The sequence below is a fragment of the Nothobranchius furzeri genome, chromosome 1 (assembly GCF_043380555.1).
Source record: "Nothobranchius furzeri strain GRZ-AD chromosome 1, NfurGRZ-RIMD1, whole genome shotgun sequence".
Classification (NCBI taxonomy): Eukaryota; Metazoa; Chordata; class Actinopteri; order Cyprinodontiformes; family Nothobranchiidae; genus Nothobranchius; species Nothobranchius furzeri.
This window is the reverse complement of record NC_091741.1, coordinates 57,733,993-57,757,708: the sequence shown is the minus strand read 5'-3', so window position 1 is coordinate 57,757,708 and position 23,716 is coordinate 57,733,993. Positions and strand designations below refer to the sequence as shown.

General features: G+C 42.2%; 1 protein-coding gene across 19 annotated transcripts in view; it reads left to right on the top strand.

Annotated features, from left to right (window-relative positions):
- The window catches only part of nav3 (neuron navigator 3), a 529,271-nt gene that overhangs the window by 435,667 nt on the left and 69,888 nt on the right, over positions 1-23,716 (top strand). For 17 of the 19 annotated variants that reach the window (XM_070549274.1, XM_070549267.1, XM_070549264.1 and 14 more), the window contains 2 exons: positions 1,435-2,539; positions 7,409-7,524. In XM_070549274.1, coding sequence (XP_070405375.1) covers positions 1,435-2,539; positions 7,409-7,524 — 1,221 coding nt within the window. Of the gene's footprint in view, positions 1-594; positions 654-1,434; positions 2,540-7,408; positions 7,525-13,158; positions 15,659-23,716 lie in introns of those variants that run through there. The other 2 variants (XM_070549294.1, XM_070549296.1) reach the window with 2 other exon arrangements.

The window sequence follows — 23,716 nt, the reverse complement described above, 5'->3', positions numbered from 1 at the left end:
AGCGTGTGAACGTGTGTCTGACTGGGTGAATGACTGATTGTGTTGTGATGCGTCTTGGGGGGGTTTAGAACCCTAGAAGGTGCTATACAAATACTTGCCATTTACCATTTTATTTTTTTTTTTATTTAGTTTTTGTCATCAGCATTAATGTGTATTCATATCTTTTTAAAGGCAGATTTAACTGCATTTTAGGATGTTAAATAAATCCCCCCATCAGTTGTTTTACTTCTTTTTTTATACTTTCTAAAATTTCATCCACAGTTTTACATTTTCTTTTTTTGACTTTAATAGTGAATGTGTGTAAAACCATGGAGAGAATCAATTATAATTCATTTTCAGGGTGTGTTGTCATTTGAAGCAGTTTAAGCCGATGCTTGCTAAAGTATCACTCTGTGTAGTTTCATTTTATGAATAAATAATTTGTGTCATGCTGACCTGGCAGAGGTGACGCTGTCAACTGTCTCCTCCTCATGCTGACTCTGCTGCTCAGTGTCTGCACATGAGCTGTGCATGCAATTTTCACACTGGCCAGAGGGGGCTTGTGAACTCTGGTGTGTGCTCCTCCAGGTGAGCCAAATCAGGCAATCAAGAGCTCACCACTAGTGAGCAAACAATTCAGCTGTGAGGAGGACTTAGATCTTGACAGGCTATCGGTAAGCTCTTGGGGTGATTCACATGGACTTGTTTCTGAGCCAAGTTTAGTGGCAAACAAATGTGTTGGGAGGAAGTTTGTGTTTTTTAAGTGTATCAGAAAATATGGGTTTCCATCCCAATTTATTGAAATTTAATATTTAGAAATGGTAACCCAAGATTATGTGTTTAAATCCTGAAATTAGTGAATATATTTAGTTAAAATGTAAATAAAATTCTTTGTAAAAATCCTTAGTTAAAACATTAATTAAAATGGTTAAATAAACACAGGAAACACTAAGAATGTAACTGAAAGTAAAAATTTATAAGGTAGTAAGATCTGAGGAAAAAAAACTTTTCTTGTTTAATTTAAAGACTAGAATATGTTTAATCTTTTCTTTCATTGTGCAATTACCCACTTCTGGGATTAGCAACTAACACGGTTAAAGTATACTTTTACTTAGGACTTAAGTACTTACCTTCTATTTAAATTACAGATGTTGGTTGAAATGCTTTGTAGTTTGTGTTACCTGTAAAAATGCATTTAGTTTTGTTTTCTGTGTGATCTTTAAAAAGTTCTATTTTTGTATTTAAAGGTTTTCACCTGATACTGATACTGATGATCCTGAAACTGGTCAGATAGACATATCTGAGTGAAGCCAAAGTCTAGTCTTTTCAAGTGTAGATGCCTCACAGAAAGAAGAAACACTTGTCAATTTGTTTAGAAGGAAATATGAGATAGAAATTCACAAATGGTATTTGAAAAATTTTTTTTAATGATTTTTGTTTCTGTTTCACTTTCAGAGGCATTGAGGGCCATCCCACTATCCAGCGGGGTGAATGGGAGTGGAAATGGTGGGATGGTTCCCACCAGCCTCAGTGGGCAGCAGCTGGCCTCTGCCATCCCCTCACCCACAGCTGGGAAGTCCTGGCGCAGCAAGTCTATGAACCTCAAGCACAGCGCAACTTCCTCCATGCTGGCAAGCCCGACGCACTCACCTTCCACCACCCCGTCGCCCCAGGCCCTGGAAGGCCATGGAAGCGATGGGTCTAAAGTTGCAGCTTCACAAAGGTCAATGCTAGAAAAGTTCCGCCTAATTAACCCGCGATCAGCTTCAAGAGCATCACCGTCTATGGCAGAAATGGCTCTGCAGGAGGAAGATGACCTCTCAGAGTATGGTGAGGATGGACTGACCCCCACAGGCTCATTGTGCAGCAGTGGCAGTAGCAGTGCTACAGCCAAACAAACATCTGCACAGACCCCCACGTTGCCCGTCTGTGCAGCAAACAAAACCTCATCTTCATCTGTCTCCTCATCTTCAAAGCCCTCTGCCAGCGGCAGCAGATCGTTGACACCGTGCAAAGACAAGGATGACAAAGCCAAGTCTGGGAAATCTAAAGACAACTCTCCTAAAGAGGAGCGGGACACTTTAGCTGATTCCACCAAGAAGTCCTCCAAAATCGCCAGCCTCATCCCCAAAGGAGGAAAGTCATCATCAGGGAAAAAAGATGGCAGCTCCTCTTCAGCGTCCAGTGGCATCCCCAAACCAGGACTTAAAGCTCCCTCAACAACATCAGCGAAGCCTCAGAGCTTGTCTCAGTCCCAAACCCAGAGCCAAGCTGCCTTAAACAGCAGTGGAAACATGCGAGCAGGAGAGAGTGAAAGAGTCAAGCTGACCAAAGGAGGACAAGGAGGGAGTTTCTACATTCAGCGCTCCTGTGGGGGCTCAGACAAAAGGACCAGCATGACCTCATCTACTAGTACCTCAGCACTGTCTGGGTCCAGTGGGACACTGGGAGGAGTGGGACCAGTAGGAGGAGTCCTTGGAGGGAATGGAGCAGTTCAGCTTCCTCAGCAGCAGCAGCACAACCACCCCAACACCGCCACTGTTGCACCCTTCATGTACAGGTGGGTTGTTTGTGAATTTCCACACACACTATTTCAATGTGCAGTATGTATGAATTAAGTAAGAATGACCTCCTGTGGCCAAATTTGGTCACAGCCATCTTAAGCAAAAACATCACTCAGTAGGAAGCATTTACTACAGTTATTACGGTAGTATGCCTCTAGCAAATGTGGTTTGCCATCTTGCTGTTATATCTCTGACTGACTCATTAAATAAAGTAAAATGCCACGATTGACTCATTATTTACCTTGCGCGCGCGCGCGCGCACACACACACACACACACACACACACACACACACACATATTTTACTGTAATATTGAGTTGGTAATTGAAAAAGTAGTTTGAGATCATTTTAGACCTGACTATTTTCTTGCGTTTCACCGTTAGCATTGTGAGCTTAACGTTAGCCTTTGGCGTACTTCACCAGATATTAGAGTAAAACGAAGATATGCCGTGGCTTCTTAGGGGTACAATAATAACTTCTGGGTTGCTCCTGTTCACTGACTTTTGTTTCTTTAAACAACTCTGGAGCTTTTTGTTGGCCGTGTCGAATCAAGTGCCAGCGTTGGAGCGTTAGCCTGCCGGAGACACAGCAACCTCACAAGTAGTCTATACAGTAACTACGTCCTGCTTTAGTGTTTTTTGAAAATGATAAACCGTCAACTCCCAGCTTACTGAGAATAAAAACTGTTTCAATGTAACCTTTCTTCAAACATGTTTGAGACATTACTGTTTTGTGAAGGCTTCACTGTAGAATTCCTACATCTTGGATCTTTATGATGAAGCTTTTAAAAATGTCATGAAATGTATGATACCCAACACACCGATGACTCATAGTGAGTGTTCTTGACCATTTCTGTCAAGTCTAGGGGCCACTTTAGGGGCACCAGTTATCCTAACACTGTTTTTGTATTAGGGGAGGAAGTCAGAGTATTCTCTGTGAAATAAATAAACATACAAGCACATAAATATTGTTCAGTCAAGATCCAAAACAGAAACTTTTGTTCATATAAATGACAACAGAGAGGCACCTGCAATGACCCTGCCTTTGTCAAGTACTTGTTCCTCACTAAAACTGCACCATTGGGTAAAGAGGAGGCCCATAGTGTGCATTCTCTGAAAGTCACACCTGGAGACGGCCTTACTCACATGCATGCTGTCACTGGTGCACAATCCCCCATAAATCTGAGTTCTATCAGCGATCGGCTAGCACTCCTCACCATGCATCCTGCTCTCTCTTCCACATCTCCTCACAGTCATTACGGAACAAATTAACATCCTCTTGCTGTGTGCCAAAGCCTATTATTTGGCTGTCTGGGTTTTATCCTCAATGTGAGAATCCAGACATTGGCAGTTTTCAAGAATTCATTCCTTTTTTCTTCATTCAGTTCATGTTTTGATGCATGCCGCTGGAACTATTTACCTGATACTGTTGCAAGAAGATTAAAAAATAAATAAACTGATGGGCCACAAATCTATGTGAAGCCAATAGAGGGAGTGAGCAATCCCATTAAATAAGGCTTAATCCTTTATCTGTTTTCTTTTTCAAACCACCGCCTCATTGTGCACAGTCAGCTCTCAGCTAAGCCACTTCATTTGCAATATTTTACAGCCTCATATTAAGCTGGCTGCTGCGGCTGTTCTTGAACCAGCGTTGATTGGCAGGTCTAAAGCACAGAACTTACTCCCAAACTGTAAAAACATGAGTAGCCCAATCAGTGAATGCACCATCTGTGATGCCTCACAACAACCTATCACCATGTCCTTCTTTAGAGTCTGACTTTCAAAAAGTAAAACCATCAAAGGTTCTACTTGTTACATTTTACATTTCTATTTTTATCTAAAGATGTGGTCTGTAGCGTGATGTCATCAAGGAAAGCAGGAGATTTTAAAATCCAAACTACTAAAGCGTCTACATGCTGTGTCACAGGCTGCAAACCGCTCCAACGAAAGCTGGAGATCTATTCTGATGAAGCAAACAGGACCACGTCATCTGCATAAAGCAGAGACCTGATCTTAAGTTAAATTTTGGCTAAATTTACTGAAATGCAAAGCATTTTTTAGATTTTACCTTTCTAAGAGAAACTTTGCCAACTCTAAATGAGCATCGATCCCCAATCACTAAGCTGCCTTCATCTTTTAAAAGCATCTCACGGTGAGTTTTGCAGAAAGACTTTTAAGCAGTTTAAATTTTCTTTCAGAAACAGGAGAGGGTCGAGGAATCCGTACCTTTTGCTTTCTTCCAGAATCACTCCGTGGTGCATGCTGGAGACCGGGGCGTACTCTCGGTGATTCACTGCTCCCTCCATTGGATAAGCAACTCTATTGTTCAGCACTCACATAAAGGATTCATTTTGCTTTAGATGCCAGGGAAGAGACATAGGGGAAATATAAATTCTGAAATGGTACCCACTAAAAGTCAAATTCAAGTATTTTTTTAAGTAACTCCAGCTTTAAAGGCTTTTTTCCCTTCAAGTAACATAATAAATATAGAAATTTTTCTTTTTCTCAATTATTAGCTGTGGCGACCATCATGATCATATGCTGGTGAAGGTTCTCTGTCTGGCCATGGTAATCCAAAGGGTTCAAATGAAGGCAGCTGGGCTTCTTTGGTTTCTTGAAGAAGTTTTGCTTCTCATCCGAGGAGCTCTATCAATTCCATATCCCACTTAGAATTGACAAAGCTCCTCGGATGAGAAGTGAAACGTCTTCAAGAAACCAAAGAAGTCCAGTTGCCTTTATTTGAACCCTTTGGATCATCTTTGATCATCTTTCCTGTTGTTTTCCAAGAGGTCTGATCCTCCAGCTTTAATCATCTCTCCCTTGTTTGTTCTTATTCTAATACCAGTGATCACCCAAAAGCTTCTCCAGAACCAGCCAGCATGCTTTCAGCAAGTGTGAGGCTTCATGTAGAACTGTGTAGTGTCATTTTTTGCCTAATTTTGAACAGTTTCACCTTGATAGGCTTTAGCCAAACGTGTGTACATTTTGCTGTAACTAAAAAGATATTTTCCCTTACCGGCCCACACGAACTTGTCCTTGTCAGATGTTATCGGTTTCAGAGGTGAAGCAGGATTACCACACATTTTCCTTCAATCAAGCAACCTCAGGGTCACAGCAAGACTCCTCTTCTTTACTATCTTTTGATCATTATTTTGGATGCTATCTTACACAACTTCCCTTTGGATAAGGCAACTTTAGTTTGGGCTGCAGCTGTAGCTTCAGTTCAAATGTTTCATTTTGCCTCAGCGTTGCTCTGTGCAGCCGTAGAACTGAGTATCTTTGGTTCTGTCTTTGCAAATCTACTGAGGTGTAAAAAAACTGGGAGTGAGAAAATTATTTAAAAAATAACTTTTCCTCTGGAGCTGAAGTCACAGTCTGATGCTGCACTTGCAATTGGAAGCCAGTACTTATCCGCAGCTCTGCAGGTGGTGATGGTGATCCACGGTGTGTGTCTGCGTGCATGCGTTAGGTGGGTGGATGTGTTTGTGTGTGTGTGTGCGTGCATGTGTGTTTGCGTGTCTGCGTTAGGTGGGTGGGTGTGTGCGTGCATGTGTGTTTGCGTGTCTGCGTTAGGTGGGTGGGTGGGTGTGTAAGCTCGGTTTTCCTCCATCATTTTGGGTTATAGCATAAGGTTGATCATTTTTATTTACATGTGGTTAATTATGTACTTGTTCCAGTATTTTTGTGTTCTTTGAGTCAGTTGTTGCACAGTGATGTGTTATGTCACCTGTTTGTTCTGGTGAATTTGAGTGTGTATGTGTGCATAAGACACATCTAGTGTGTGTGTTGGAGTGTGTCCTTGTGCCTTTGCATGAGCAAAAAAACAGTGAAGCCCGGTGCCATTCAGGCTCGACGCGAAGAGAAAAGTGCTAACATAAACATATTTAACCTGTCCCTTACAGGGTGCTGCTGTTTGTCCTTTGTTTAAAAAAAGTTTAAAAACCATTCACTTTTATGCGTAGGAAATAAAAAGTACTTAAAGGTTGAATATGGAACACAGACATTATAGTGACATCTAGTGTTTAGAGTTGGTAGTGTAACAACAGGACTCGACCCAGCTGTTCACTGCTGATATGTGAAGTGACCAGCCAGCACAATTTTCAGTGACAAATTGTACAGAATAAGGACTAATTTCTACTAATAATTTTATTTTACAGTATTTACCGTAAGAGCATCATCTGGGCTTAGAATCAGCTGCTTGACTTGGCGAGTCTGCCAAGTGGACTTTTTACTGCAACAGTGCCCCCTATTGGCTGGTAGATGTAAACATAAGTCCAGTGGCGTGCCCATCAAAATATATATTTTAAATTTTTTTAATATAGCTTTTATAGGAGAAATTGCACATTTATTTTTATTGACGCTTATAGTCAATAAAGATTTAATTTTATTTTATTTTATTGCATTACAAGCAGAAAACACTAATCAAATGTGTATCTGATTGTTTGATTTTTCCTATAATAACAAAATGAAACTGCAGTTATCCACTTGTCTCACTAATTTAGATATTTGGCGGTTTATAATAACGCACACATGCTTGGGCTTTTTGGTGGTGGTGTTTTTGCTGATTTATGGTGTTTTAAAACTGTCTGATTTTCTGACTAACAATTCTCTTGAAATAAAAGAATAATTATGCCCACACAAATATTATCTGACATTTGCTTGTCTTCCTGAAAATGCTATACAGAAAACAGCCTAAATTTAAGCCATAAAAGTTTATATAAAGTAATCTATTTTCAAATCTTCTGCTAAATTGCTGTTTTAAGATGTAAATAATTGAAAGGCCTTTGCTTAGTTCTTATTATTCTGAAAATGATTTCCCACCTGTCTTTGTAACTGTTTTGTAATATGATTTCCTTGTGGCTGCAGGACATGCTCAGAAAACGACTGCACCATGGTGGCCCCAGCTGACCCCTGCCTCAGCCCCACCAAGGGGGAGCTGGTCTACAGCAAGACAGCCAAACAGTGCCTGGAGGAGATATCAGGTACGGCAGGTCCACGCAAAGGCTGTGGGCTCTGAGTAGATCCAGTTTCTCTGTGTGGGGGTGGAGATGGGCCCATAAATATTTGAAATCCACCTTCAACTGCTGCTCTAAACCTGTGTTGAATCAGATTTGATCTTAGCACTTCTGTTGGTTTGATTTTGGGAAAACTTTGATTAGGAAAGGAAAATGGATCAAAACCAAGCCATAAATGTTCGAGGTAGCTGTTAATATTGTGGAAAAGATGCAGCTTTGTCTCTTAATGTGTTTTTTATAGAGTGTGTGTGTGTGTGTGGGGGGGGGGGGGGGGGGGGGGGGATTCCTTCAATGCTTCGTTTATGTAACAAAGGGAAAGGTCAGAGCGGGCAGCTGGACTCGGAGCATCTTCAGCTCAGAATTCGCTCCGGTAAAGGCTGTTACAGTCTCACAGCTGGATCACCATCAGTCACTGTGACACATCGACAACACAATCATTAACTTTCATCGTTTTCAGTCACAGATGAGGGATGGCTTTTGCTAAGAAACGTGTCACACTCAGGGAACTAGCTTTTGTAATTCAACACAGCCCAGTCACACACGGCCACAGCTAAAAGAGAACCTATTTTTCAGTTAAGGTTTTACAAAGCAGGACTTGATGAAAAGAATCTGATTATTGGTTTGAAAAATATTCTAATCTAACCTCAAGTGCACAAAACAAAACAGAACCCTGCCTTTCATTATTCATTAGACAAAAATGAAGCCAAAAGGCAGATGCTGTGTGTGGAAAAGCTTCATAACGAGCTCATTTCTGTCTAATTTTCACGTTGCTTGAGTGTATTGAGGTTTGCAGATATGTGTTTCTACTCAGTACTCTTAAAACTCCGGGTTTCATGACCGTAATGTGTTTTGTCCCATGGGCGGGATGTTGGAATACTAAGGTTAAAGGGCTATTCCACCCCTAAAGGAAATTTAGTCTGTTGCCATTTTCCCCAGAGTTAGATAAGTGGGCAAAGCATTTTGTAAACAGCCCAGTCATACTTCTGATCTGGCAGAATTCCATTAGCTTTAGCTTAGCATAAACAATGTAAGTGAATAGAGAGAGCTAGCATTTTGTGTGAAAAACTCATGAAAATTACTCAGTAATGATTCTATTTGCAATCATGTCAACTGCATTTGGTGTCATAATTGGTTCATACCTGAGCTTCGACTCGATCAGCATTTTATTGTCTGCATCAAATAGCATGACTCAGGGGTCTCATGTCCAGACAAGACCTAGAGAAACTCATTCATGCATTCATCTTCAGCTGGCTGGACTATTGCAGTGATCTCTTGTCTGGTCTTTCCAAAAAAAAATGTGAAGCAACTGCATCTTATTCAGAATGCTGCTGCTAGAGTCTTAAAAAGAACCAAGAGAACCGAGCACATCACTCCTGTTCGTAAATCTCTACACTGGTTACCAGTAAACTACAGGATCAATTTCAAAGTGCTACTGCTAGTTTTTAATCACTCAATGGCATGGGACCAGAATACATGTCAGGTACTGTATGAATGCTCAGCAGGGCTCTGAGATCCTTAGGAAGCAGTCAGCTTCAAGAACCTCGGGTCAGAACCAAACAGGGTGAAGCTGCTTTTAGCCACCATGCTGCTCACAGATGGAATCATCTTCCTCATGACCTCAAATTTGCCCCAACTCTAGAAACTTTTAAATCAAAATTTAAAAACCTTCATGTTTCCATCAGCCTTTGAATAAATGTTCTTATGCTGCACCTTCTGCACTATATTTGCTCATCTTTTAACTTAAACTTTGTTTCTCTTTAATTTTAAAATTGAATTTTCTGTCTCATTGATTTTAATGTTCTTGCTAATAGAAAGCACATTGAATTTCCTCTGTGTATGAAATGTGCTATATAAATGAAGCTGCCTTGTCTTGCATTAAAAATAATAAGCAACATTAAGAAATTACAAGAGCTGATTCAAACTTGGGACTACATTAGGACAAATCACAGCTGTAATCCGTTGTTATCTGGTGCAAGGACATGATGCAGCAGTCCCCAAAGGACACATACGACTGTAAACACAAAGACGTGGTTCTTTTTGGTTTTCTTTGGGGGTGGGGGGTAGGGGTCTATGCTGCCTCGGCCCGCAAAATGCCTTGACATGCCCTGGGTGTGGGAATGAATTTTGAAGTTGATCCTAATTGTATTTCATGTATAAATATGACATGTTTATTAAGTATTGCTTTAGAAAGGTAACAGGTGTAGTGGCATGAATCCGTCTACATTTTTCTTTTCAATCACTTTGTTTGGTTTTCTTATTCTTTGACTATTTTCCTGTCCTGTCTGTCTCTGATCCTCCTGCATTTCCTCTCAGTCCTGCAGAAAAACTGTTTCCTGGCTTTCTACTTTTTCATCCCTTGAGTTACTTTTGAACTAAGCACATCTGCCAACCATAAAACAGTGCAGTGTGTGCTGCAGGCTGCGCCAGTGAGGTGAAGTCCCTGGATCACGGGTGATGAGTTCTGCTGCAGCTTTCTTTGAACTGCAGCTGATTAAAGTCGGGCGTAAGGACCCGTTCTACTGTGCTGTTTATCGTCCACCTGGCCCAAACGGTTCTTTCCTTCAGGAGTTTAGTGACTTTCTATCCTCCACTGTGAAGCTGTCCAGACTGGTGATTGTTGGTGACTTTAACATCCACGTTGATGATACCTCCGATCACTTTGCTATGAATTTCTCCAGCCTTATGGACTCCTTCAGCTTTACCCAGCATGTTTCTGGCCCCACACACACAGGGGGCACACTCTAGACCTTGTTTTTACTCTTGAGTCTAAATGCTGACAGCGATTGTCCTGAGAACGTTTATATTTCAGATCACCATTGCATTTTCTTTAACTTGTCAGTTTCTGCGTCCCCACCTCCTGCTCGCCGTATGGTTAGTTCTCGTTTTCTTAATGAGAGCACAGCTAGCAATTTTTCTGCTGCTTTTGATCCACCCTGTTCTTCTGATAACGACCCAGATTCCTTAACTTCTCAGTTTAACGAGCACTGCCTCTCCATTCTGGACAACATCTGTCCTGTCAGAACCAGATCAGTTCCTGCTGTGAACCCTACTCCCTGGTTTAATGACAGCCTTCGCAGCCTGAAGCGCCAATGCAGAAAAATTGAGCGTTTGTGGAAGAGAACCCATCTCCACGTCCATCTGCTGCACCTAAAGGATATTCTGACATCCTTTAACTCTGCAGTCAGAGACACTAGGGTTTCCTATTTCTCCAACCTGGTGTCCCAGAGCAAAGGGAACCCCAAGGTGCTGTTTAACACCATCAGCAGCATCATCTCTCCTGCCACTCCTACAGCCTCCATCCACTCTGTTGCAGACTGTGAGAAATTTCTGTCTTTCTTTGTGGACAAAGTCAATGAGGTTAGATCTAGCATCTCTCCTTCAGCCTTATCGCTGCCTCTCCTGACTCCAACCAGGCCCATCATCCTAGATAGCTTTGCTCCTGTTTCTTTGCCTGAGTTAACCAAACTAGTTAACTCTATGAAGACCTCTACATGCCCCCTCGACATCTTACCCTCATCTTTGTTTAAAAGAGAGCGTCTTAACTAGCACCCTCCCTGCACCCATCCCCCCTCTCTACTGTCCACTCCTTGTTCCCTCCTCTCCATGATTGATGTCAAGTTGTTGTTGTTATTGTTGTTGTTTGCCTCAAGGGCAACATGCCGGTTATCACTTGTAAGTCACTTTGGACAAAAGCGTCTGCTAAATACATAAACATAAAAGTGCTTTTCAGTCCATCGGTCCCAGCGTGCTCTCTATAATTAATGCTTCTCTGGTTTCTGATCAGGTCCCTGCTTACTTTAAGAACGCTGTAATCCACCAGCTTCTTAAAAAACCGAGTCTCGACCCCTCTCTCCATGGCAGCTTCAGACCCATCTCTAAACTTCCGTTCATCTCCAAGATCTTGGAAAAGGTTGTGGCTAGACAACTCACAGCTGCTCTTGATGAGCATAACATCTATGATAGCTTCCAGTCAGGTTTTCGTAGAGCTCATTCTACTGAAACAGCTCTTCTTAGGGTCTCTAATGACCTTCTGACCCACAGTGATGTAGGGGACTTTTCTGTTCTGGTCCTGCTGGACCTGACTGCAGCCTTTGACACTGTTGACCATCACCTGCTACTGGAGAGGCTGAGACTGGGTAGACCTATCAGGAACTGCTCTGGAGTGGTTCTCAATTCAATTCAAAAATACTTTTTTAATCCCAGAGGGAAACTGATTAATCCTCTTATATTTCTGAGCGTTCCTTTTCTATAGCCGTCTCCAAGTTTAGGTCCTCCACCACCTCCCTTACCCATGGTGTCCCACAAGGTTCTGTGCTGGGGCCTCTGCTCTTCCTCCTCTATCTGCTCCCTCTTCAGCCCATCCTGAGCTCCTTAAAGAAATCTCTAGGTCCCTGAGGTTCAGTGATCAAAGCCTACTGGTTGTGCAGAGCGCCGGGCTAAAGACCAAAGGTGACAGATCATTTGCTGCTGTGGCCCCCAGATTCTGGAACTCTCTCCCCCTGAGCCTGAGATCAGTGGACTCCTTTAAAAAGCAGCTGAAGACTCACTTGTTCAAGCTGGCTTTTGTATGACCTTCTTCACCACTCTCTCTTTATTCTGCTCTCCCCACCTATTCCACCTTCCTCAGGATCCACTGATTTTCCTCTTTCCTATTCACTCTCTCTCTCTCTTTCTTAACATTTTTTAATCACAATTGTCTATTTTTGCTCATTTTAAATATATTTTAACCATTTTCTAAATTATTTTTTATATTTTTACATGTTTTGTTTTTGTAAAGTGCCTCGTGATTTTTATCTTGAGAGGCGCTATTGAAATGATATTTTCTTCTTTTACTAATCTGAATATGTAGCTTTTAGATACTTTTGTGTTGTTTTATGTCTTTTATAAGTGTAATTTGCAACCACATTGTATTTATCTGTTATTATATTTCTGTTAGATATAAATGCCTAACCAGGGACAAGGGCTGTAAATTAGCCTCAGGCTAAGCCTTGTGTATACTGCATCTGTTGCTTATGGTGATAATGCTTTGTTGTACTGTCTCTGTAAAGCAAAGTAAAGTATGTTTGATCTGCAGTTCTAGCTAAAAGTAGCAATGTTTCAGAAACTAAGAAATTAAGTTTATAAAGGTAATGCTTTCCATGAATAAAGGCAAATTTATTCAGAACAAACCACACACATGTGTTTAGGACTTCTACGAGGACTGCAGGTTTAACCTTTATTTGTAAAGTCAAAACCCTAAACTTCCTCGAAGTAGAAATGTGTTGCACAGAATTGATGCATATGAGAGTTCAGGCCAAATAGTAAACACTTAGATTAGCTGGACAACACTGTCCACCAGCCAAGACAGGATCAAAACTGGCAGCAATGATAAACTCTAGCTCTTAGGTGTGTTCTTGCTGTGTCTTTGTAAATCCATGCTTTCGTTCTTTTTTAAACACAGAAACAGTTTTGTTTACCTGTTTGTAGCTACGGTTTCGCCGACAGCTGCCGGCTTCTTCTGAAGAAGCCGGCAGCTGTCGGCGAAACCGTAGCTACAAACAGGTAAACAAAACTGTTTCTGTGTTTAAAAAAGAACGAAAGCATGGATAAACTCTAGCTCCTTCTACAAGTTTCCGATGATTATCTCCTGTTACAGTTAGTGCTTTGTACCATTGGAGGTGACTGCACTTTGAAACTTATGTTAAATTTCTTGTTTCTTTAAGTTGCCAATATCTTTGTCAGTAAATTTGTTTCTGTGATTGTTTCCAATTCATTCAGTCATAAAATACATTCACGTGAAAACGAATTCCTGCTTCCTTGTAAAAGATAGAGATTTTTGCATGGATAACAAACTGACCAGTATGGTGGGAACTGTGACGTCCGGTTCAAAGCCAGAAGGAATCCACTAACATACTGCTTGCACAAACAACGGCGCGTGATTACAGGGTTGGGGATGTCAAGCAGGCAGCAGCATTCCAGACATTGCGCTTTGGTCGCGGCTTTTCCCAAACCTTTCATTTCAAGGATAAAATTGGACAACAACGCTGACCAGTCCCTTTGTTTGGGGTCAGTTACATGCACTCGCTTTTTGAAGTTGCACTTTTCAGCCTCGATTGGCATCCTTCGTCCTTCCACCCTTTCCTCCATCTAGAAGGAGAAATGAGTGTCTGACAGGGAAATACAAGAGCAGGCACACAACACATACCACATGACATGTCTGGTTTCACCTATGTATGCAAATCGACCAAAGTCAGTGGCGTCAAGTTCCAAACATCAAAGTTGCACAAGCAGTTGAATTCCATCTTAAAATATCCATTCAAGCTTTGAAGAAGTGAAATTTTTAAATATTTGCATCAGTGATGACCTGATTTTGGTTTCTTAGGCTTCTTCCTGTAACCAGCATTAGAAAATGTGCCGAAAGCCGGTGTGACTAATAGACACGGGGCTAATAATGTTTGCATTGATTGATGGCTGTATGTTGGCTCTGTGGTCTCATTGTTGATCCATGATAAGCTGCAGGGCTCGCTGTTTCAGCTCCTGAAGATAGCGTTTAATTAAGTCAGGTGACCAGAGTGGTGCAGCCAGCCGCGGCTGTGAGCTTACAGGTGCACTGTCCAAACAACTCACTATCACACCGAGAGGGAAAGGGTGGAGGAAAATGTGGGGGAGGAGAAGAAAAGGGCAAGAAGTGAATAGAGGAAGAGAGTGAGAAGGATTAAGAGAAAGAAGGGGTGATAAATACAGAGGAGAGCTGAGGTGGAGGCAGACAGAGAGCGACGTGATCCCACGCGCCGGCTTCAACAGCCGCTCATTCTCCGCTGTGAGGGGAGAGGAACCGTCAGTGTCGGGGGAAAGGCAGCAGAAGGGTGGCAGTGAGCTGGTAATTAAAGAAGAAACAGAAGGTGGAGGGAGACTGATAAGAGTGAGTGAAAGGGGACTGTTAATAGAAGAAAAGAGAGTGTGTGAGCGCAGGAGGGGGAGAGGACGCACAAGGATCAGGAGATGTAGCGGCTCATTCATCCACGCCCTAGACCGTGGAGAGGCAGAAGAGAGGAGACAGAGAGGCAGCATGCGGGTGGGGGACGGACTGGAAAGAAGAAGTGATCTGGTCTGGCTCGGAGTCTGACCATGAGTATGGGCTGGCTCAGGAAGGGATGTGGATTTTGCCTACATGCCTCAGAAGGTGGTTTTCTCTCCACTTTTTGCCCTGTGTGTGCTTTTCCCACAACCCTCTGAAGCCTGGACCTCTGCTGGGAGGTGTGGGACGCAGGGACCTTTCTCTCTGCCTCCTCTGAGCACCGGTTCCTCCATCTACTCTCTCAGGGACCATGCAGCCAGGATGTGAGGAAAACAGCCACACACCGGCGGATTTATTTCTGCAGGATTGACTTTTAAGCCCCTGTGGCACAGAGGTGAACTGGACACAGAGGACATTAGGCAGGGATGAAAAGAGGGGCAGAGTTCTCTGTGTACCAGGGGGGCAGCCCTGCCCGACGGTCTCCTCAGCCTCTTCCTGACAACTTGAACCTGCGGATCAAGCAGCGATCGCTCACTAACCTGACCCTGGCCAACGACGGTGAGCAGCGGGTTTACTCTTTTGGCCTTGATGACCCACGATCTCGTCTTTCTCATCCTCCAAACTCACCATTTTACTCATCCTCCTCACAGAGGGCAGGAGGCAGTCTGCAGGGGAGCCCCAAGAAGGAGGCAAATGCAAGGAGTGGAGGTGTGAGGGGCACTAGAGCCCAATCCTTGTCACTTTCTCTCACCAAGGTCCTTTCACAGTCTGAGCACTCCCTCATCCCAGTCCCATGGCGATGTGCAGCAGCAGGTGGGAGGCCGCAGCGGGCATCTTACAGTGGCTACCCGAGGACTGATCCACGACGGAAGTCCAGGGAGGGGTCAGGAACAGATGAGGAGGGCAGAAGTGGATGCTCAAGTGATGAGACAGCAGCAGGGAGGGGAGGTGGAAAGAGGGGAGGCAAGGAGAAAGATGGTGGGTACTGGGCAGAGGAGGAGGTCTCAGGGGGAGGTCCTCGAGAAGGAACTGCTCAGTTGGATAAGGAGGTGATCCTCACCATGCTGGGTGACTTGGAGCAGGTACTGCACGCTCAACCGCCACGTAAGTCACCCCTCGGAATACTCTGAACAAGCATGTATTAAACCATGCTTAAAATTCATCCAATTGTGTGCGGATTACCATGACAACGCTGCTAACTTAGTGCAGGGAGTTTAAAAATGATGCGTGTTCTTTCAAAGTTTTGGTTTAAAACGGAAGTGAACTTTTATAAGCTGGTGATGTTTTTAATCCTCGTGATGGGGAACATACTTCTGGCATTTTAAGACCTGACTTAGAGGGTGTTTGTGCGGAGAAGCTAGACACACCCTCCTTTATTTGGCCAATGCTCACACACTTAACCAGCACTTACTTACTTGATTTCAGCAGAGAGCAGAATAGTGTTGACGTCCTTTCTGCAGGCTGAGGTATGATGCAGCATTAAACCAAAACACCTTGAGATTCAGAGAGAAAACAGGCCTCCCTCGCTACCTGTGAAACACTCAGCCAGTGTGATCAATAGCTTATTATTGCACAGAGTCTGGGTGTGCAGGCTGATTATTGGCATGTGTGGCTTGTTTGGGGTTTCTTTGCATGGACACACGCCTTAATGCTTTCAGACGTTCATATACGTGTCAGCTTTCTGTGCACATGGCTGAGAGGCTTTTTTATCCAGATATTCTGTGTTCTGCTGAGGCAGTTTGTAGCTTTTGCTTTGGGGAACAGTTGTTGGATATGTGGATTAACAAGATCCCAATGCGCTGCAGTGAAACTGCTATGAGACATGTTCAGCAGCAAGACTGTAAACGTCTCCGGTCGTATATCCCTCTGTCAGAGGTGGGAATGAGAGCCACACAAACTGCTGCAGCACAGTTGCTACTGGTATTCATCAGAATACAGTGCTGCAGAAGGTACTTGCAACCTAACATTTTTTTGTCTCGTTTTCAAACTTCAATGGTTCAGATCAGCACACAAACTTCAGCGTCAGACAAAGGCAAATCAAACAAACACAAAATGCTAATTTAATTACAATAATCGAATGGTTCCCTTATTAAAGCAGACCAACCTGGCTCAATGTAAACAAAGTAATTCAGCCTTAAATCTTAGAAAATCTACAGAATTAAATCCAACAATCACACCAAGTTATTAAAGTCCTAAAGCAGCCCCAGACCATTACACTACCACTACCATTTTTGACTGTTGGTAGACAATGTGCTTCTTAAAGTCTGTGTTAGTTTTGGCAGAGGAGTTAAGTGTCCACTCAATAATCAGAAGGTTGCAGGTCTGAGCCCTGCTCATTCTGACGCTGCTATTGTGTCCTTGGGCAAAACACTGAGGTCTGCAGGTCGGCTCCTCCTCACCATCCTGATGGCACGTTGGAGGACTCGCGAAGAAAGGGCTTTTTCTATCTGTGCCTCGAAATTATGGAACTCCCTACCTCTTCAGGTTAGGCAAGCACCCTCGCTTGCCGTCTAGAGCTAGGCTTAAAACACACCACTTCTCCCTGGCCTTCGATTCTTAAAGCATTACCCCTTGTTATCCCCTTCCACTTTGGTTCTGTAATTTAAAATCTATGTTCTGGCTACTTTTAAATCCCTGGTCTGTTTTTATGGTTCTAGCTTGTTTGGGTGACCGTACTTTGTTGTACAATGTAGCGGAGGCAAATGTATTATTTATTTGATATTCTGTATAAATATACATTATTACCTTGCATGATCTTTATTGTAAATATTTGAAGATTATACGGCTTAACCAGAAGATTCTAGGATTTTTGCTTTATTAAGTAATTATACACACTTTGTTTTGATTCAGAAAAGAGTCAGGTTTATAATAATAAGAAATTATTTTATTACAGTTATAACACGACAAGTGAACTAAGCATTTACTGTGAGTGGATGGAGCTAAAGGTGATGTCTGGAACCTACGTGTAAATGCGGTGTTGGTCAGAACTTCTGTATCTCAGAGAGCTGAGTTCTGGATGTAAAAGAATTTGGATTGCTTAAGCTATGAAGTTGTTATCATCAGAAGCACATTCAGACGCAATCTCTCTGTGTTCTACCTCACCTGTTGATGACCCTCGTCATGGATCCGGAGGTCAGAGAGGTCGGATGACCCCGGGGCACCCAGGTTCGGTAGATTGACCGCAAGCACCGTCTTCTCCAGTCCAGAGATGTTACCAGGAAGCACAGGCTGGAATCAGCTTGCGTCTCAGGAATAACTCTTAGGGAGTTGAACAATATCAGCTTGTTTCTGCAGGAGCTAGTTTGCTGTCTCAGCTTCGTAGGTGCAAAAAGGTTTTGACGACGTGTCAAAATATTTGATGGTTAAAGAGATTTGGCTAAAGATGGCCGGTCTGAAGCTTTCTCTAGAACTGGCAAATTACCCAAAGTAATCTAGTTTTAAGGAATTGATATTATGATTTTCACAGCCAATCAGAGGCTGACATGTTTGGTGAAGTTTTACCAAGAATCTCAGAAACACGCCTTCTATGGTATGGAGGCTCTGATCTGGGTAAAAGGTTAGCTATGTGTCATGGATTTACGTAACCGTACTTGTTATAGTGGATGTGCAGGTGTGAGCACCTTGTTGTCAAAACATGGTGAACACATTGAACTCGGGGTTGTATGAACTAGTCGACTTCACTGCACTGTAGTGACTTTTTATGCCTTTCAGCGACTAGTCGCTGTCACGTGATAATGAGCGACAAGATGCAGTCCTCAGAAAAGACAGCAGGTGACGAGCCCCTGCACATCGGGAGGCAACGCGCAGTGCCAGAGCGTCGGTACTGACACCCGCCGTAAAACGGACATTTAACCAAATTGTGACCTTTACCCTCTTGCAATTTAACCTTCCCCTCACCCCCATCCTAATCTTAACCAGCTTGTGCATGCAAAGCTCTGATTGTTGACGCGCTCCAGACATCTGCGTCCTGAGCACCGCCACAGTAACATCAAATCAGGTGTCGCCACCTCAAAAACACATTTAACATGCGATCGTTCATGTCGGCTCATTTCCTTTGATGTTTTCTGTCTTTTATTTGTGCCTGATGCGTTTTGCTGCTGTGGAGCAAAGTCGACTCGATTTTCATTACTTGACAGTCGACTTAAAAAAAAGAAGTCTTGCAGCCCCTACATTGAACAACATAACATCCAGTCAGTGAGCACAGATTAATGAAGCATTTCATTATACCATAATTATTATAAGTAGTAATAAACAGATGTTTATTTAATGATTATCTAGATTATAAGTCATAGAAGAAGTTCATATTGATTTAGTAAATGATTCTTGAACTTAGCAATTGATTCGAACTGGAGTTCTTTCTTCTGGAGGCAGACAGATGAGACCTTGGGAAAGAAAGTTATTGCTTATCTATCAGACTAGCAGAGTCTGAATCCCAGCTGGTGTGAAGGCAGAACTTTTAAAGGGAACACATGCAATGTTGTGTCTCCTTTCTGACCAGATGTTCAATAGATGGTGAAAGGTCAACCAGTGCCTAAACTGACCATTGTTGGACGCTAAAACAATTTTTAAATTGTTTTTCATGACGTGACTATTTTATGCTTTGAGTTGCTTTATAATGTGCAGCACTATGGTTGGTTGTAAAGCCATGTTAAAGCGCTTTATAAATAAAAGGTAATTAACCCCACTTACCTGCTGATGGTGGTCGGAGGGGCCATTGCGCCAGTGCACTGCAGCCTCACAGCTTCAGCTACCAGTGTAGCTCATCACCATCAGGGTGTGAATGGAACAATGATTAATTGTGTTGTAATGCACTTTGTGGGGCTCTGGGACTCTAGAAGGCGCTATATCAAATACAGGCCATTGCTGATTTCTTTTACTTCAGATGGACACCTTCAAGAAACGTCTTCTGTTGTCACGTCAGTCCACTGAATATTTAAGTCGTGATATGTGGATAGTTTACTGTTGAGTGTGTGTGTGTTGTAGCAGTTGTAGCAACTATTCAAAGTAGCCTTTTATCAGGCTGCTGGGTCTGTGTATCTTTCTGCCTTCTGCATATTCAACCCCACCCTTTCACTACACACACACACACTGGCCTGGTTGGCTGTGTCCACTCAGTACCAGGCCAGGATCTGGACTCCACCTTGAATTAAACTAAACGATTTGTGGCTTCTCACATCTCCAGAATGAAAACAGCAGCTCATAAATCTGTATAAGCAGCTCCTGCTTCAGATATATGAAAGGGATTTACTGACACACACATATGCTCCTCATCCTTTCCCTCCATAAGCACTGAGCTGATAAATTGTTTAAACTTTCTGGTTGCATATTAGTTTTAAAATGCAGAAATGCTCTCATGTGTGCAGTTCTTTGGGCTTGCCTGTGGGAGCTAGTTGTGTTTCAGAGAATCCAGCTGTCCTGCTGAGCAGGTGAGACCTCTGCAACCTTAGTAATTGTCCATAAATGCACACACACACACACATACTTTGGGCTGCTTTTCAGTGCAGCGTGAAGTGTCTGCTCATGAGGAAGAATCCAGTACCAGATCTCGCTGTGTCACTTTGTAAAGGGATTGTAATTAGATATTTCTCAAAGGGCCCCTGGTAGGATGAGGGTTGAGTTGCAGGGGAGACATAAAAAATACATCCAGAGAGGAGACATGTTAGTTTGGAAGTCCTTTCTGTGTCACACTAATAATTCTCTGCATCACACTGCTTGGCGTGTTGTTCAGCAAGAGGCCTAAACTTAGAACATTTAAGCAGCATGTGATGCTTCAATAGCTTGAAATTACATTTCTGTTTGCTTTCCTGTTCTGCTAAGCAGCTATGAAATAAAGATAAGAAATGGGGTCAGCCTTGCTAAGAGTAAATATGACCTCAGTTATCTGTTATCCGAGTACTTCATCAGGTCATTTACACATAATTGAGGTCAAGCTTGACTTAAAATTAACTGACCACAGCCATTAGAGTGCTTTAAAGATTTTCACACAGTAGATGGAAGAAATCGACTAATTATGGGACGAGAAGCTGAAAATCTCATGTTTTATGCAGCTTAAAGTCTTGTAAAAATTTCATTGGTCCTTGTAAATAAAATGAAAACAGAGCAAAAGTAGGATTACAACAGTGGCTGCATACCCAGGGGTGGGCAACCCTGGTCCTAGAGAGCCGCAGTCCTGCTTGTTTTCCAACCATCTTTGTTTTTACTGCTGTTGATCACCTGGATCAGGTGTGTTCAGCCAATTAGAAGCTGCACGTTCATGCACGGCTGGAAAACATGGAGGACTGTGGCTCTCTCGGACCAGGGTTGCCTACTCCTATCCTAAGGCCTTGTGAACATGTACCAGGGCATTTTGAAAACAAACATCTGTCCTCCCAAAAAATAGCTTTCAGAAAAACTCCGTCCACATAACCGCATAAGTGCATTTTCAAGCACATTCACAGGCATGCCAGACGTAGGCAGCAGTAATTCCCCCGAATCCTATCCACTTCGTCTTCTTGCTCAACCACAGCAAAACATGAAACATGGCGCCAAGCTCGATTGTGTGGACCAGTAACGAGGTAGAAAAAGTGACAAACAGCGCTTTGGCGATTGAAAACGAGCACAGCTCTGAGGGCATCCATGTTACTGTGTGAAACATAAAACTCTAAAATAGAGAAAACACAAATCTTCACTTTTTAAAAGATTGTTTTTGTTGCTTAAAGCATCCTTCCGGAGTATTTCTCATATCCGATGGCACCATCTAGTGGCTGACAAGCGTATCACACAAAACCGCTGTTCCTCTGTTTTTTTAAGATGGCGACTTCCCGTTTCTGTTTATAAATGTGCTTCTGTAGCCGACAAACAGAGCTAAAACACGTTGTTTTATGAGTATTATTCTCATGTCATGTTGTGTTTTCATATATTCATATTTTACAGACTTTCTCGTCCGTGAAAAGTTCATCAACTCTGCATCACTCGAGGTATTCCTTAAATGTGAAGCGTCTAAGCGGTAGTCCAACCCACGGTTAGTTCTGGTCGGTGCTAAGTTTCCTATTGCACGGAGGTCTGCGGGGCAGGGGGCGTGCTTGGCAAAAAAAAAAAAGATTTATTGCTTATATTATATCACAGTGCATGATAAGATAATCACTTTTACAGATTTCTGACAAATCATACATCATTTCTGAAAGAGGAAAACTCCGTAAAGCAGCTTTAAATCTACATTTTCTTGTGGATGACAGGCCGAATCGCATAAAACTGTCTTTGTTCCTGGAGATTCCCGCCTACATGTGGACAGGGCCTAAGTGTAGCATCAGTTTGTTTAAGCTGGTGGTTTTTGATAAGACAGCATAATGGATCTTTTGAGAAGAAACAGTGTCATCTTACAAACTGATGTTGATTAAAATACTACGGTAAGTTGAAATTTCAGCTTTAAAAAGTTTCCACATTTGTTTATAAAGATGTTTCATTGCCTGACCCTGTTGTTTTACTCACTGACCTTTAAGATTCACAGGATTGTTTCATCAGTGTTGGTGATCCAAAGCAGTATGATATGTACAAATGAAGACCAATATGTTTAAGTTTGAAGCAGACTGTTGGCGTTTCCTGTTAGGGTTCGGGTTAGCAGGGTTTTCAAACTCAAAAAAGCTTTTTGATTGATCTCTATAGAAATTTTTAAATAGTGTTTGACGTTTTTGACATCTTGATTTTAATGTAAAAGTAGAAAACAAACAAAAATCTAACCCTTAATTTTTTCCTTCTAAGTGGCCTTTTTGTGTCTTTTCATAAACTTTGGAAATTAGAGTTTTGCTGCATTTGCGCATTTTTGCTTAACGTGGACTTTCTGATTTTTGTCTGAAGAACACCAATTGGAGAGGCTTTAAGGGTGTGGTTTACTCATTTGTTCCCTACATTTGTAGGGTTCTCTAGTATAAATCAATGCCTTCTGATTCATTTAAAAAACAACTATGATGCACTTGTTCTGAGATGCAGAAGTTTGCTGGTGCAGGGGTGGGGATCACTTCTGAATGGCTAACAGAAAGCGTTCAGCCATGTTGCATAGTCACCATAACCAAGACACTCAGCTCTCTCTCTTCGCTGCAAATGTTTTTTAAAAAGCCTTCCTACTGGCCAGCGCGAGCTGAGATGGGCGAGGCCATGAGTGCAAATTGTCACAGTGTGACACAGATTTGTGAGGATTTTCGAATCAGAAGCTAATGCAAGAGATATGCGTAGAAGACAGTTTTTCTCATCAGCTTTTCTCTTCAGCCTACATGAAAAACTCAAGTGACTGAATATAAACATATATCATTATTAAAAAATAGTTTTTTTCAGTGTTGCACACCGTTAAGTTGCTGATATTTTGCCTGAGCTTCAGCGCTGCTCAAGTTAAAGGGAATCCTGAGCAAGATTATGTTGGTCAGGTTGGAATTTTCTGTCATTTAACAAGATTTCTGGTTAATTTAGAAAACTTGATCTTGAGTTCACATTGAAAGGAGGTTGCAGACACCAACTTACATCAGAAGACAGAGTTAAGTGCTGGTAAAACTCATGGGATCAACATTATCCATACTATAACTAATATTGTCTACAATAAAATATACAGGCATTTTTTGTTTGTTTATATGGATTGTATGTGTATAGTGTACTCCAGAGTCTTAAGTACTCCCCAAGGTGCTTTACAACACAACCAGTCAGTCACCCAAACACACACACACACACACACACACATTCACAGACTGTGTGTGACATGTGATGGTGATGAGCTACATTGTAGTCACAGCTGCCCAGGGACACACTTACAGAAGCACAAACCTGCAACCCTTCAGTTACACTGAACTCCACAATCACCCTCCCCCCCAATAATGTTAAAAATATTAAATATTTAGTTACACACACACACACACGCATCATACAAGTTAAAATTTGTTTAAAATAGACTAAATGTCTTTTAAGGAGAATTGCTGTCTGAATACTGTACATAATTTATATTTTTCTTATATAATAACAATTTTACTAAACACAGCACCACAAAGAGGGTGAGAAGACATGATTGAACATAATCGGTAATTTTTGAGACATACGCCACCAGTGTGTTTTTCCTTCATTCGGTCTTCTTTACTGTGCTGAATTTTTTGAAATATCTCTGTAAAACTAATTGTGAGGAGTGGAAGTTTGCAGGAGAAAATA